General features: G+C 36.7%; 1 protein-coding gene and 1 long non-coding RNA gene across 5 annotated transcripts in view; one reads left to right on the forward strand and one right to left on the reverse strand.

The window, feature by feature from the left end:
* Nucleotides 1-15,457, forward strand: part of TTC29 (tetratricopeptide repeat domain 29) — a 268,610-nt gene that overhangs the window by 23,739 nt on the left and 229,414 nt on the right. For all 3 annotated transcript variants that reach the window (XM_006143456.2, XM_006143455.1, XM_006143457.2), the window contains exons 3-4: nt 3,748-3,845; nt 5,509-5,592. In XM_006143456.2, coding sequence (XP_006143518.1) covers nt 3,754-3,845; nt 5,509-5,592 — 176 coding nt within the window. In that variant the 5' untranslated portion in view covers nt 3,748-3,753. The remainder of the gene's footprint in view (nt 1-3,747; nt 3,846-5,508; nt 5,593-15,457) is intronic.
* LOC106734359 (uncharacterized) lies at nt 523-9,102 on the reverse strand. 2 transcript variants are annotated; one of them, XR_001370009.1, is made up of 3 exons: nt 9,057-9,102; nt 1,225-1,319; nt 523-602 (listed from the first exon to the last, which is right to left on the reverse strand). It is a non-coding gene; the product is annotated as an uncharacterized LOC106734359 (long non-coding RNA). The 2 variants fall into 2 exon arrangements; XR_001370008.1 differs by lacking the exon at nt 9,057-9,102 and adding an exon at nt 7,891-7,934.

The raw sequence follows: 15,457 nt of genomic DNA on the forward strand, positions 1-15,457 counted from the left end.
TGTTTTCACTTTACTTTGCTCTTTCTCTCAGTTTTTCTCTGGTGAGTGCACGTACCCTATAGCAAATTGGGAAAAAAAAAAAAAAAAAAGATTGAACTTATAAAGCGTAAAAGAGATGAGGATTACTTAGGTAAGGACATAATTTGTTATAAGACCCCTTTCGGTATCTGGTGCATTTCAAATATGTGGGTCATAAACTTCAGATCATACAGTGTCTGCTATACAAAATAGAAGTCCCATGTATTGATTGTGAGGAAAATACTACCTTTCCCCAGCATGCATAGGCAAGATAGAATGTGGGGTTTGGAGGAACGAAGGGGACCCGCTCAACTCTCACCGTAACTCTGAGCTTAAACCTCAATCATAGATGAGTTGAATGATCGTTCTCCAAAGTGCAGTTAATAACTTTTTTCCCACTTTATCATTCAGCTCTGACCACCCCCCATCCAGAGTTTGTGCCTTGAGGCTTGCCAGCAGGGCTTGCAGTACTTACATTAAACCAAATTTAAGAGTAAAGGTGCCCCTGCTGCTAATATTCTCAGATCAGAGGAGAGCAAAATGAAGGAACTGGCAGCTGAAACTTTAATGGTAGAAAACGTTGACTTGGAATTTGAAAAAAAAAGAAAAAAAAAGTCGCAGTTGATCCGTATGACAAAGAAGACACGTTCCTCTTCATGTATATCATTTGCATTTGATTTCATTAGGTGCTTCTATTTTCTAGTAAAAATTATCTACACAAATAATCACTCGAAAGGATAAATTTTATATTGCTTACTGGTATACCCACCTTGTTGGGCTGCATCTGGTCCTTTTGTCTATAAGTAGCTGGGGCTGTCTAGTATTAAAGGAAATGGCAAACACTGTTTCTCACTTTAAAGCTCATTGGTGAACCTTCAAATGCCCCCATGATCATGAAAAAAATTATACTGGCCTCAGTGCCCATTGTATGTCCTGGTAAGCCATGTGGGGCTCTCAGAACAGTCTTAATTCATGTGAATAGAAAATCCCAACTGAAGCAAGTACAGTTGTTTTCTTCTCTCCCTTTCAACTACACTAGGCTAGAACTGAGATAGTGCAGAATTATTCTCTGTAACATGAGACATCTCTATAATAGCGTCTGTCCAATTTCTCAGAAGTAGGCTCATGGAAAGTGGGTTTGGGATGCTTTCGGTGTCCCTTCACACCGTACATGGACTTGGCCATATGTTGGTCATAATTTCTTACCATGTTTTCTTCATTATGCTGCCATTTAGTAACTTCTGGTTATCCAAGCAACTCCACTAGTTAATGTAACATCTGATCAGAAAGAAGAGATTTTTCTAAAATAGTAAAAAGAATTAAGTCATTATATTACCAAGTTATATTTCCAATGTTTGTTCTGGAGGAGAGGACCAAAATTTTCTGTTTAGACTATGTACAATTAAAGCTATAACTTCATAAAAATAAATAGGTATTATATTTTATAGATCATATCATGCCTTGATAAATTGGGCAATATTAGGATTACATTATATCTATATCTATTATATCTAAAACAAAACACTGATCTGTATTAAGCTTGTCTAATTATGTGGAAAATTATTGTTAGGCCAGGGTAATGGTCTTTTATAGAAACACAAGACCACCAATTTCTACACTGACTTTCAAAAGATTTCTCCTTAAAGCTTAGTGTTCCCACACAACCCCTGACCCCACCCCTGTCGTGGCTTGTAGCACTAAAGAGATATTGTGTCTGAACCATCCATGGGAGGCTCTGTTTTGTGTCTTACTACATCTCCCCATCTCCGTTCTACCTCAACCACCATCCTTTCTCACCCAGATTTTACAGCAACCTCCTAGCTGACCTCTCAGTTGCCTGCCCTTACTCCCCCTCAAAAGAGAGACTCAAAATAGAAACCGGAGTGACTTTTTCAAGGTGAAAGTCAGATCACATCACCTCCATGCTCTAACTCCTCTAACAAATTTGTACTCAATTGGATTGAAAGCCAAAATTTTTACAGCAGCCTTCAAGACCCTGCACTATTGGAATACCGCCAAAATTCCCTTGCACTTCTTTGACCTCATCTATCCTTCTGCTCTTATTTATCCCTTTGCTATTGGTGAGCATTTAAGTAGTTTCTAATTTTCTATGTTATCTAATATTTTATGTCTTTTGCTTATTTGTATATTGTCTCTACCCTTATAAATGATATGGGACCAGAGATTTTTGTCTTCTTTTTCATTTCTGTATCTTCACCATCTAGAATAGTGCCTGGCACCAAGTAACAGCTCAATAAATATCTACTGAATATATTCAAGGCCCAAGTCGATTTGGTTTACTCTAGTCACCCATGCTGGAAATAAGTGATTTAAACCTAGAACAACTCTTACAGTTACTTGGTGAAACTAAGAGTAGGGGAATAAACTGGTGAACATTAGTAGGGGTGGAATCAGGAGCCTATAGACTTTTGGATGCCTTGCTGTCTAATGGAAGGATGGTTTGTTTTTGCTTTTTATTTATCTGAGAGTCCTTGCAGTATGTGGCAATTTTCAAATTTTAAGTCCATAGACATTAAGCTCACATTTCTTCTTTGGGATAGGGTTTAGATAACTTTTTTAGACCTGCCTTTCTTATTGTTGTCTTATTGTTGTCTCCTGTAGCACATTGCATTCTGCAAAGAGAGCTCTACAGTATCTCCCATCAGACATCCTCTTCTTATAATGTGACTTTGACATTCACTCCTCAGTCAACGGGTTAGGTGGTTCTATATTCACATACCTTGAATCTGGGAAGGCCTCTTATCACGGCAGAAGTGATTTTATGTGACTTCCAAGGCCAGCCCCTATATGGGAATACAGCTTTTTTATGGGATACTTGCCTTGAAGTACTGAGCTGCCACAGAAGTCTGAGGCTTCCATGCAATGAGGAAGCCCAAACTGTATGAGCCCAAACCACATGTACGCTGGCCAACAGCCCCAACTGAGGTCCCAGCTAATAGTTAGCATCAACCATCACATGTATAAGTGAAGACACTAACGGATGATTTCTGTCCCTGACCATTGGGTTACCCTCTTTTCTCAGTCTTCCTAGTAGAGGCTTGTCATCATGCAGCCGAGAAAAGCCATTGCTATCATGATCTATCCTAATCCATAACCTACATAGAGAGAGATGAAGTTGTTTTAAACAACTTTTTTAAGCCACCACATTTCGAAATGATTCATTATACTTTTACAGCGCGTGCTTTCTCACGCAGCTGTCTGCTTATTGAGAGGCATTCTGAGCATCTATCACTTCTCAGGGAAAGCCTTTATTTGTGAGTGATAAGACTTTTAGAAAACAGTAAAGTAGGAGCAATTTTCAATTATTGATCGTAACAGGAAAGCAAAGCATAAACGTGTGAAATCCATAGCTCTCCTAAAAATCTTCACTCTTTAATTGCAACCACGTATCTTAACAAAACTCTTACCAAAGCTGCTGCTTGTTTGAATCATCAATGCGTTTATCAGAATTTTTTCTTTCTCCACTTTGTGGGAGAGATTTAGACAAAGTAATAAATTGGTCAAAAGACAGGCAGTAGGAGAAAATAATGAGAGAAGCAACCTGCAGAATCCCCTCACTGAGTATCATTCCAGAAGAACAGTGCGATTCACTCTACATGCAGAGACAGTCTCAGCTAGATGACAGACCGCAGATCTTTAATAATGTCTTAGGGCATTCCTTGGAAGATTTATTCTTCAAAATATCACTTCTGCTTGTGTTTTTTGTAGTCCAAAATGACCACCCTGCCCCCGCTGCCCGTGACCCGCCCAAAGCTTGCATCTTTAGCCAGACAGAAGCTGCCATGCTCCCCCGGAACGATCCCAAGGTACGTGCCCCTGGTTTTCATTTCTTTTCCAATGGAATGAATTTTCTGCACCAAGACGTGTCATGGCATACCTCAAAATAAGATTATTTAAAGAAAAATGAAAAATACATTGTTATATCCAGAACATTCACATCTGCTGTTTTAAAAGGATTGATGAACCTCATTCAAATACTGCAAATATATCAAGCCAGTACTGAGTTGATCATTTCATTTCCTGTTGCATTTCTGTTTGGAGGAGAGGAGGGCACAGCCTTACTACCAGGGCAAATCGGCAGTCTCCTGAAGTGATGCTGGAGCCTAAGAATGCATCATCAAATGGCTTCTGCCAAAGAACTGCCGCTGAGCTACTGGAGTTGTTGCTGAGAGGATGCAGGACAGAGAACTCGTGTTTGATCATGACTATGAATATTAGCTAAGATGGTGCTACTTTGAAATCGCCACTTATAATTTTATTAACTTTTAGTAATGCACGTAATATTTACCAGTATAAACAATTTGCATATTGTAGGTTTGATTATTTTCTGTATATGCATACTTCTCAATTCCTACAAGGAATAATGATCAAAGTATTATGAGACTTCTTTGTTCTCACACCTCAGTTTTAGTATTGCTGGGAGACACCAAAGTCCCTGGACCAAAATAAATCCATTCAGCTAAACTAACATAAGAGTTCTTTTAAAATAGCAAATCAAAAGTTTTCTTTTTTCGGTAGTTGAGAAATCTTTCAATAGGTGAGCAATCTCTCTGTGTGTAGATGTGTGTGTGTGTGTGTGTGTGTGTGTGTAATCTTATATTCCATCTTACTTTTGAATGATGTAAAATATTTACAAAATCTGAAGAAGTTTGCTCCTTCTCATCTTTTTTTAATGATTAATATTACATTTTTCTTTTCAAGGTGAGCAAAAACATAGCCCAATCTCACATCCAAGGATAATATGAATTTTAAAGAAAAAAATTTCTTGTGTTTGAAGAAACACATTTTAATCACAACCACGTATAAACATTATTTAATAATTTCTCAGTAAAATACAGGTATTTGTTTAGTCTCGTATCTCCATGCTTACAAGAGGTCGATGGCATCTTATTTTTAAAGGTGCTGAGGATATGAAGAAAGAGCGTGTAACAATATATTTCTCAGTTGACTCTTTTTAAAGTCATTTTGTACTTGAAACTTGGATAATAATTTGAGTTTTATGTATGGTAAACAACAACACTTTAGGGTAAAAGTTAGTAATGCTTGGAACAAATTTTACACCTTTGTATCAAAGAGGTGTTCTTGGTTCAAGATTCTGTGCTTAACAGAATATGACTTTAGCAGCTGGAAAGTTATCCTGTGAAGTAGCATAAATAAAATGGGAATCCTTATCAAGTTAGAGGAGAGATGTGGATTATTTGGATGTGTTGGTATTTTATTTGTTTACACACTGAGTTTAATATTCTTCTCTCTTTTTTGATTCAGGAAAATTAAAATTTTGATATGATCAATCCACAGTCCAACTCTATCACAGAACATTTATTATGTATTTATTTATTTATATTACTCTATATAGTAAATATATGGTATTATATCCTGAATTGTTCTGTTCTCTTGGTGGCATTTTATACATTTGGTAACTTTTCACTGATTAGGCAGTGCTTTATGATTTCTTTCCATTTGATTTAGGTCTCAACTGATCAAAGAAAAAGATGACATAGATCATTATCTAGAGGTGAATTTCAAAGGATTGTCAAAAGAGGAGGTTGCTGCGTAAGTATAACCTCTTAAAGGTACTTTAATATAGTTTGTTTCTTTTGTCTTGATTCTTTATTGAAATTTCAATTTTCCTGTTCAGTACAGTTTTTCATTGGGACATGGCATTTAAAAATTAAAACACATATTAAATAGTGATAAGTCATGTCTATTGATCTTACACATATCAAAGTCTTTAATTTTATGGCTCTCAAAATTCTCATATTTACCAAGATATTATACTATCACATTTGCAATATTTAGTTAAGTCTGTGCCATTAATTGCTTATTAATCTTCATTTTAAGGTGTATTGGCTTCATAGAGGAGAAAAAGGTTTTTAGAGAAAGATTTGTATCTTCTTTTTCATAATGATAAAAAGAAAAAAAAAACTTAGTAGTGTATCTTGTTTTTTCACCCAAGAATTCACCAACTATCCATATAATATGTATATGTTATATATATACTTATAGAGATAGTTTATATATATATAAACTATCTTGTTTTTTCACCTAAGAATCCACCATACACACATACACACACACACACACAAACACACACACACATTTCAATGGGTTATATTTCATTTGTTAATTTTTTTATTTTAAATTGCCTAAATTTGTTTTTTAAGTGGTCAACATAAACTTTTTATGTTATATCAAGTTAATCAAACATATGGAATAATAAAAGCAGTGTAAAATTCCATGTCAGCTAGTGAAAAATGAATAGAAACCTAGAATAACAATTAAATAGGCTTAATGCCTGTAGACTTAGTGATTCTGTTATCAGAGCTTTAGATGTAACTACTGAAACATGAAAATCTTATCAATGTACACACACCTTTTGAAATTCATTAAATGTTTCAATTAAAATATTTTATTCAATAGATGTATTTATTTTTGAGAGATTTTTGCTATAGGGCATGTGTGCTTACTGGAGAGACAGAGATAGACAGAAAGTGAGAAATCACCTGCCAAAGGAGATGGTATGCTACAATCCCTTCTCCTTCATTTTCCTCTCAGAATTTTGGACACATACACGCACACACACACATACACACACACACACACACACATACACACACACACACACACGCATGCACCTGGCATGAGTTTCAAACTGCTGAGTCCAGGACTCAAACCATGGTTGACCACTTGGGAGTCCAGTGCCCTGACCACTATGCCACTTGCTGGCCCAATAGATGTTTTTCAAAAGATTCCATTAGTATGTCTAATGTTTTGAGAGTCTACTGAAGTTCCTCCTGATACTTTTGACATAGGTTTCATATATTCTAAAATTCTAAATTTCTTGATATATTTCATTTTAGCCTTTATTATCTTTGTCAATTTGCATATAACATGGAAAAAAGAAGTAGTTAATTCTTTTGATGGCTACTTTATAGAATGACAAAACTGTACAGAAATGTAATCATTCACTTACACAGATCTCTACACTGTCATGTGTAGTATCTGAGACCTTTGGTTAAATGCTGTGCTAAATCTTAATTCATAAACTTTCCATGGTAACCTGTTAGACAAAATCAAAGATCAATGGTGTATAATAGTACAGTTCCTTCTTAGAAGACAAATATATATGATATTTGCATTCTGATTTAAATATAATGCTATCTAAATAGCTTTAATTGACTTAAGAAATATTTTAACGTTAACCTTCACAGAATTCAACAAACTAGAAATCCACACATTAAAAAGCTACCAACACCTAAGCTTTCAGTGTAAACTGAAGAAAAATCTTATTTTAGATAACACACAATAGGCTATGGTGATGAGTTTATTCTCAATGTTATTTTTCCACTAAGGATACACCAAATGATAATATTACCAAGTGATCACACTACCAGAGTCATCCTTACACTACAGAAAACAGTAATACTGAGTAATTCTCAGTCTTTAATATTGTAGTCTCCTTAGAGTAACTTGTACTCTAAGGAGTACTTAGAGTACCTTGGGTACTTTCTTAGATCAAAGCCCTTTCTGTAAGATAGTGGATACAAACCATGAGCATAAAGATAGCTGTCTGCAGCTTTTGATTGATACACGTTCTAGACTTCACTCCAGACAAACTAACTGAATCGCATATAGAGGGGAAAACTGATGAGTGATTTCAGCATCCTCCAGCAATGCCCAGCAGGCACCATGAAGAATTATACATTTTTTGTTAGCCAGGGAATTGCTGCATAAACCTTTTTATTATCTATTCTACTCTTAAAAAGATAACAAGAATTTACTGAGTGCTTCCTTTAATGCTGGGCTTTTCACAGTAAGAAAGACAATGACACTGTATTGTAAGATGCTTACCCATCCTGAAATCTTAACATCTAATGAGTGAGAGCTGATCATACCATGAGGTACAACCTAAAAGTTAAGAGAAAATCAGAGAATACTAAGATCATAGGATGAAACTAGTTACGAAGGACAGTTTGGCTCCCCGTCCAGTAGTAGTATAAACTGATCTAACTGGTACATCATAGATACTCAGTGTATATACAAGTGTGTAATAGTGAGAAATAGGAGAGTCAGGTGTTCAACCAAGCAAAAGCAACATCCTCAAATCCCTCTCTGTACCGTCTTATTCTTTATGATGCAGTAGATACACTCACTAGTAACAGTTGATGTGCACTAGCTTTGATATCCTGTAATATGCACATGTTCTTTGTTAGATTCCATAGCAAGGCCTCACCATTTACCCCTCACCATTTACCACCCTCCTCATGTGCAAACTCCTGTACTGTGACTGTCCTCCTAGTCCAGTGGGTGGAAAGTTCCTGTTCTTTTCTAAGGATGACCCCTCTGCTGCTGTCCTGGAGCCCATCCGCTGTCACACACTCCAAGACTTCCTCTTGCAGTTAAACATGCCTTTCTCTTACACCATCAATCTCTCCTTTCCCACTGGCTCCATCTCAGTTTGATAGTATTCATATCTGTATTCATATCTGTCCTAGGATTTCCCTTGACTTTTTATCCCCCCTCTAGGCTCCTCCCCATTTTTTTCTCCACTCTTCACAGCAAATAGAGCATTGTCTCAATATTTTCACATCCCATTCTTCCTTCATTTGACTCTAAGTAGGTTTCCAGGTCCAGTACTCACTGGAATCTCTGTTTAGGGTCACCCGTGACCTCCATTTTATCACAGTAATGGGTATACTCCTATCTGCCTCTTGCTTTATGTCTTCACAGAATTTGACAGAGTGGACTGCTCTCTCCTTCTTAGGCATTCTGCACATCTGGCTGCCAGGATGCTATGTTCTATGACTTTTCTCCTAACTGTGATACCTCAGTTTCCTTTGCTGGCTAGCTTTCTTGTGAGGTGGGGACTTCTAGGCCCTCTGCTTCAGCTATATTCTCAATCTGGATCCAGTTTTATGGCCTTAAATGTAGCAATAACCTGATGACTACCAGATGGATAAACCCAGCACTGGCATCTCCACTGAGCTCCGCATTTTTATGTTTAAATGTCTACTTACAAGGTTTCTATGATTCAAAACCAGATTTTTGCTTCACACCTACTCCTCTCCAACCCCAACTCCAATATTCTTCCCATAATCTTTCCCCAGTTTGGTAAATAGCAGCAAGGCAGTTTTGCCTTCACCCCCACTCCATCTAATGCATCTTATAACCTTTTAGATATAATGCCAAAGTATGCCCTGTTGGGAACAGTAAATAGCACAATTGTTACATCACTGGACTCCCAGGTAGTCAACTGTGGTTCCAGTCCCAGATGTGGCAGCTTAAACTCACACTGGGTGCATGTGTGTGTTTGTGTGCCCAAAATCCTGAGAGGAGAATACAAGAGAAGAGATTGTGGCATGGTCATCCCCCTAGGGAGTGAGAACTCATTTTCTGTCTCTCTCTGTCTCTCTGGTGAGTGCATGCACCCTATAGCAAAAATCTCTCTTAAAACAGAAAAAAAGACCCTCTGTTTATCTAATTCTCTTCATTGCATAACTACCATCATGTGTTGCCAAGATCACTTGAATAGTCTCTTAACTGCTTTTTTCTCACATCCACTCTAACTCCACTACAGTCCAACTACCAGAGTGATCTTTTTTAAAACATGAGATAACAATACTTCCCTGCTTCAGCCTCTCCAACAGCTTCTCATAGCTCTTATAATGAAATCTAAACTCCTGGTGCTGTGCACAGGCTGGACTTTGCTGACCTCTCTGATCTCTTATCTTCCATTCTGTCACCAGGGTGTCCTCCCAGTGTGGCCTTATTGCTGACACCCTTCATCATGCAGGTGTCACTAACTGTGACCTCCTCAATGAGCTATTCTCTGACCTCATAGTAAAATTTAAATGGATAGTTGATCTGGACAGACTATAGTAGTTGTTACTAGAATGTCCAGAAACAACTGATGGGGGGGGGTATTTTATTTTGGAATGGGTTGAATAGTTTTGTACCATCTCCTCTGATGGAATAATTTTCAGTATGCCTCATCACCTTTTTAAAAAAACATTTATCATAATTTTTAATTTGCATGCATCATTAAACATCTTTATAGGTACAGAGTGGTCTTTAAAATCATGTATATGATGTATAATAAGCAAATCGAGGATATTAAAATATTTACTACCTTCAACATTTAACTTTATGTAATGCTATGAACATTCAGAACCTGCTCCATTGGTTATTCTGGAAGTATGTACCTAATTGTGACGCTCTTTATTGTGGAATATAGTTCTAAAGAAACACACATTAATTAAAAATCAGACAACAAAACATCTCATAAATTAATGAGGAAGGATTTTTGAAAACAAAGATAATCTTAACATAGTCAATGAAAGAAGAATTTGTAATTTCCATATAGAGGGCTGTGGGAGATAGTTTATAAGCTGATAAGATCTGTGTTATTATTAGAGATACATAAAATTATTCATAGCAATAGCTCATTAGGAAGAGACAGGGAAAAAAAATCACTTTTACTGACTCACTGTGTGTTCTTTTAAGACCATAGTACTGTATTGTGCATAAAGACATAAATCCTCAGAGCAACAAAAACAAAACTAAATTGGAAAGAGATGTTTAAAAGCAAAGAAATGGTAAAGTCAGTGACTCAGTGATTTATAGGCGCTACAACATTCTCAATTTTAGCCTTCTTTGAATTCACTCCAGACTCAGCTACTTGTAACATTTTGGGCTTTTCCTTTGTTATCTAGTTTTATGCAATGACTAATGGTTCTAATACATAAATTGAAACATGTGAGAAAACTTCAATTAATTGGTGAGTTTATACTTAGAATAGTTGGAATCTGCATTTTTAGCCTTTTAGTAGAAAATTTAATCCCTACATTCAATGCTATTCTCAATGTATGTGGACTTATCCTTTCTACATAGTTGTTTTGTATTCTCTTTCTTCTATTTATTTCCCTTGAATTTTCCTAGTGTAGTATTTCCTGAAGAGCTGGTTCAGTTTTGGCAAATTCTTTCAGCATTGGTTTGACTTTTTTATCTCCTTCCCATTTGAAGGATAATCTTGCCAAGTATGGTACTCTTGGCAGAAATAGTTTTCCTTTCAGCATTTTAGATATGTCTTACCATTCTTTCCTTGTCTGCAATGTTTCCATTAAGAGGTCCCATGTTAGTCTAATGTGGTAATCTTTGTAAGCAACTTGGTGTTTCTCTCTTGCCATTTTAAAAATATTGTCTTTGTCTCATTACTTTTTTTAATTAATTTTTTTTTTTTTAGAGACAGAGATTTTTGCTATAGAGTGTGCTCACCAGAGAGACAGAGAAAGACAGAGAGAGAGAAATCGAGAAAATTACCCCCCACCCACGCAGAGAGGATGGCCATGCGGCAATCTCTTCTCCATTCTTGCTTGGCATTTTGGGAACAAATGCACCTGAGCCAAGCATGGGTTTTAAGCCACAAGGTCTGGGACTTGAACCATGGTCAACCATGTGGAAGTCCAATAATGTAATCTTTATGCCATCTGCCAGCCCCTGCCTCATTACTTTCTAAGGTCATTCTATTTCTATGGCTTATGAGTGCATTATTTAAATCAAATGTGTGGTTTTTGTGTTGTATATTTACACTGATGCTTAGCCTTTATTAGATAGGTCCTCAAATGGTTCATTTATACTAATTGATCTTTAACGACTAAAGGAAGTCATTTCAGAAATGTTTCTGTACTTTAGGTTTTTAATTTGTGCTTATTATTATTAAGAGGTATTATTGTGTGTGTGTGTGTTCTTTTTTTTTTTGAAGGTCTTAAACTATCACTATCATTTCATAATGGTTTGGAGTAGCTAAGTAATAATCTGTACTTTAGGTTTTTAATTTGTGCTTATTATTATTAAAAGGTATTATTGTGTTTTCTTTTTTTTTTTTTTTTGAAGGTCTTAAACTATCACTATCATTTCATAATGGTTTGGGGTAGCTAAGTAATAAAAGTGTCATTTGTAGATTCAAATTAAATTTTCTGGGGGTAGTTGTGACAGCTATACTATGTAGATGAGAACACAAACAAAAATCATCTAGGGATGGAGAATGTTAATCTGCTTCATATTATTTTCTGCTTCAGATATGAAGTTCTTTCTGTGGAGGAATAGGTTAGGTACAAAATTGTGTGCATCTTTGAGACTTGGCTTTCTTTCTGGATAGCATACTCTCAGCATCATCAGCTGATGGTTATTGAGCAACACTTTTATCAGTCAGTTCAGTGGCGGTTGGGACTGCCAGTTACCATATTCAATGCATTTGTGCAAAGAAGAAACAACAAATGTTTAAAGTTTTTTTCCTTCCATGAGAGAGAAAGAGAAACAGAGACAGAGACAGAGATAGAGGTATCCACAACAAGGTCTTCATGCCACAGTCCTTTCCCAGTCTCAGCCGACCAGGATCATGGCCTCCCTTGTGTGTACAGGGAGGTCTCAGGACCTGAACCCAGGACCCTTCCCATGTGAATCCAGTTGCATTACCACTGTGACAACACCTGGCCCCAATTTAATTTTATATCTTTTGAAGCCTTTTTCTCCCATCTCATTTTAAATTTTATTACTCAAAGTAAAATGAGTGTGTTGCCTATGTAGGTTTTCCTCTTAAATTTCCAAGTGTTTTCCTAAGGTACATTTATGTACTACAGATATATTTGTTGTATCCAAATCTAACACCTGAATTTACACAATGGCCAGGCATTCTATGAATATGTTACAAAGTAAAGTCATTTATTCAAGATATTATATATAGTTCATGACTGGCAGATAGTGTAATGGTTACATTAACTGCAGTTAGAGTCCCAGACCCAGAGGCTTGAAACTCATGCTGGGCGCATGTGCATGTGTGCTCAAAATCCCAAGAGGAGAATGAAGGAGAAGGGATTGTGGCGTGGCCATTCCCGCTGGGGAGAGATTTCTCACTTCTGTCTCTCTGGTGAGCCTATGAGCCTTAAATAAAAAAATCTCTCTAAAAACAAACAAATAAAAAAAAATAGAGATTTTATAGCGACATTGTGGGAAGCTGGCCCCCTTCAGGTGTTCTCTATCTCTCTGCCTCTCTCTTTCTCTCTCTCTCTCTCTCTCTCTCTCTCTTGCTCTCTTGCTCTCTCCCTCTCTGGTCAAATTAAAATAAACAAATAAAGTTAAATAAGAAATCATTTTATACACATATATGTGTGTGCATATATATATATAAAATCAAGACCAGACAAATAAAGAGGGAATTCTTCTCTCAGGATCTTTGGCATGCATGCACATACACCTGGCTTGAGTTTCAAGCTACCAGGTCCAGTATGCGAACCACGGTCAGCTGTGTGGGAGTCCAGCGGCATACCATTGCACCATCTGCTAGTCCCCTCTGAGACCATTTGAAATGCTTCACACTTTCTTTAACTTGGGAAGGCAATTTATCAGGATACATATGTATACACCCACAAATATATATAAACATATATAGTGTGTGTGTTTATAATTATATATGTGTAGTGTGTACATATTTGTTTGCTGTGTATTTATATTCTTATATCCTCAAACTTTGTGGTTTTAACCATTAATTTGAATTTTCTACATATCACTGTATAAAAAGATTTCACTATATTTTAAATATTTTCTTTCAAACTAAAATATAACCATGCTAAGCAAAATTAAATGTAGCCACACAACTCAGACATAGAAAAATACATCCTCAGCAGATAGTATAATGGTTACATCTCTGGACTCCCACTTTGTCGACCACGGTTTGAATCCTGGACCCAGCGGTTTGAAATTCATGCCAGGTATGTGCGTGTGTGTCCAAAATCCCAAAAGGGGAATGGAGGTAAGGATTACAGCATGGTCATCCCCCCTGGGGATGATTTCTCACTTTCTGTCTCTGTCTCTTTGGTGAGTACATGTACCCTATAGCAAAAATCTCTCAAAAAAAAAAAAAAAAAAGAGAAAAGAAAAGAGAAGAGAAGAAAAAAAGAAAAATACTTCTCTTCTTTGCTATAACCCAAACATCCCAGGAAAATATGCAGCCCCATTTCCATAAGTGTATCAGGGATACACCACTGATTCAGATACCACATTTAGATGAACCGATATCAGAATATATATACACACTTAAACACAGATGAAAAAAATCTCTAGACAACCTGCCTATGTATTTTACTGTCAGGAGGAGTGTGGAGCTATCCTTAAGCTAATTCAGTTGACTTAGAAATATATATAAAACCAGCTTTTCTAATTTAACCAGTAGGCTACATTGCTTTCCAGGGAAACCTCCCATTTTTTGACTTTAGGTAGAATAAATCTGTGAGGAGGAAACTAAAATACTGAACTGACAGCTGGCTTGGGGAAAACAAAAGCAACTGGCCTCTATTAAAAGGCCAAGGGACCAGCAGTTAGCATAATGCTATGTTGCTGAACTCCCATGTGGTGGACCGCAGTTTGAGTCTCGGACCCAGTGGCTTGAACTCATGCCGGGCACATGTGCGTGCATGCCCAAGATCCCGAGAGGAGAATGGAGGAGAAGGGATTGTGGCGTGGCCATCCCCCCTGGGGGATGATTTCTCATTTTATGTTTCTCTGTCTTTCTCTCTGTCTCTCTGGCGAGCACACATGCCCTATAACAAAAACCTCTCAAAAAAAAAAAAAAAAAAGAGGAAGAACTGTCTCGGGACATAGTTTGGAAGGACAGTTAATGACTGGACTCTTGTAGGCCCCCTTCTCAATGTCTTAACATTGCCTTGGAATTATATAATTGAGATTTAATAACAGAGCATTGTTTTGTTCACCTTACTGTTTCATATGGTAGGGAAATGAGTAACACATTTTAGAGAAGTTTTATTAATTATGTATTAGTTTACTTACGATTTACTAACAAATTGCTATCTTCCAAAACCATTAGGTGATCAATGAGAAAGTGTCTTTCCAAATTCCTTTTGTGTTTTCTGAACTTTTTTTTCACTCCATTCACATTGTTCCTAGGGTATCAGAGGTTATTTGGTCAGAATAATTTCAACAGGGCCTAAATTGTATTCTAAGTACATTAACAAATCTTTTGGATCATTTTAAGAAGGGAAATGACATCGACATGATAAGACTTTATTTTAAAGGGATCATTCAAGTTTCGTCTGCTCTGTGAATATTTTTCTGGGCAACAGTCCAGGGTAGATGCAGTGGAAATGATGAGAAGTGGTTTAACTTAGTATGTATTTAGGTAGTAGGGAGATCAGGATCCACATGGAATGGATGTCGGGCATGAAACTAACCTAAGCAACCAGGGGAATGTCTTCACTGCTGGGTCTCCAGTACCTATACCAGTATCAAGCACATGGTAGGCACTCAATAAATATTCTTTAACTGAGGTTACCATACACTTCAGCCTATACCTGACTTTTCCAGTTAATTCCTTCCATTTCCACTTTGAAATTTATTCCTTTCTAAA

Source organism: Tupaia chinensis, unplaced genomic scaffold (genome assembly GCF_000334495.1).
Source record: "Tupaia chinensis unplaced genomic scaffold, TupChi_1.0 Scaffold000098_3, whole genome shotgun sequence".
NCBI classification, from domain to species: Eukaryota; Metazoa; Chordata; class Mammalia; order Scandentia; family Tupaiidae; genus Tupaia; species Tupaia belangeri.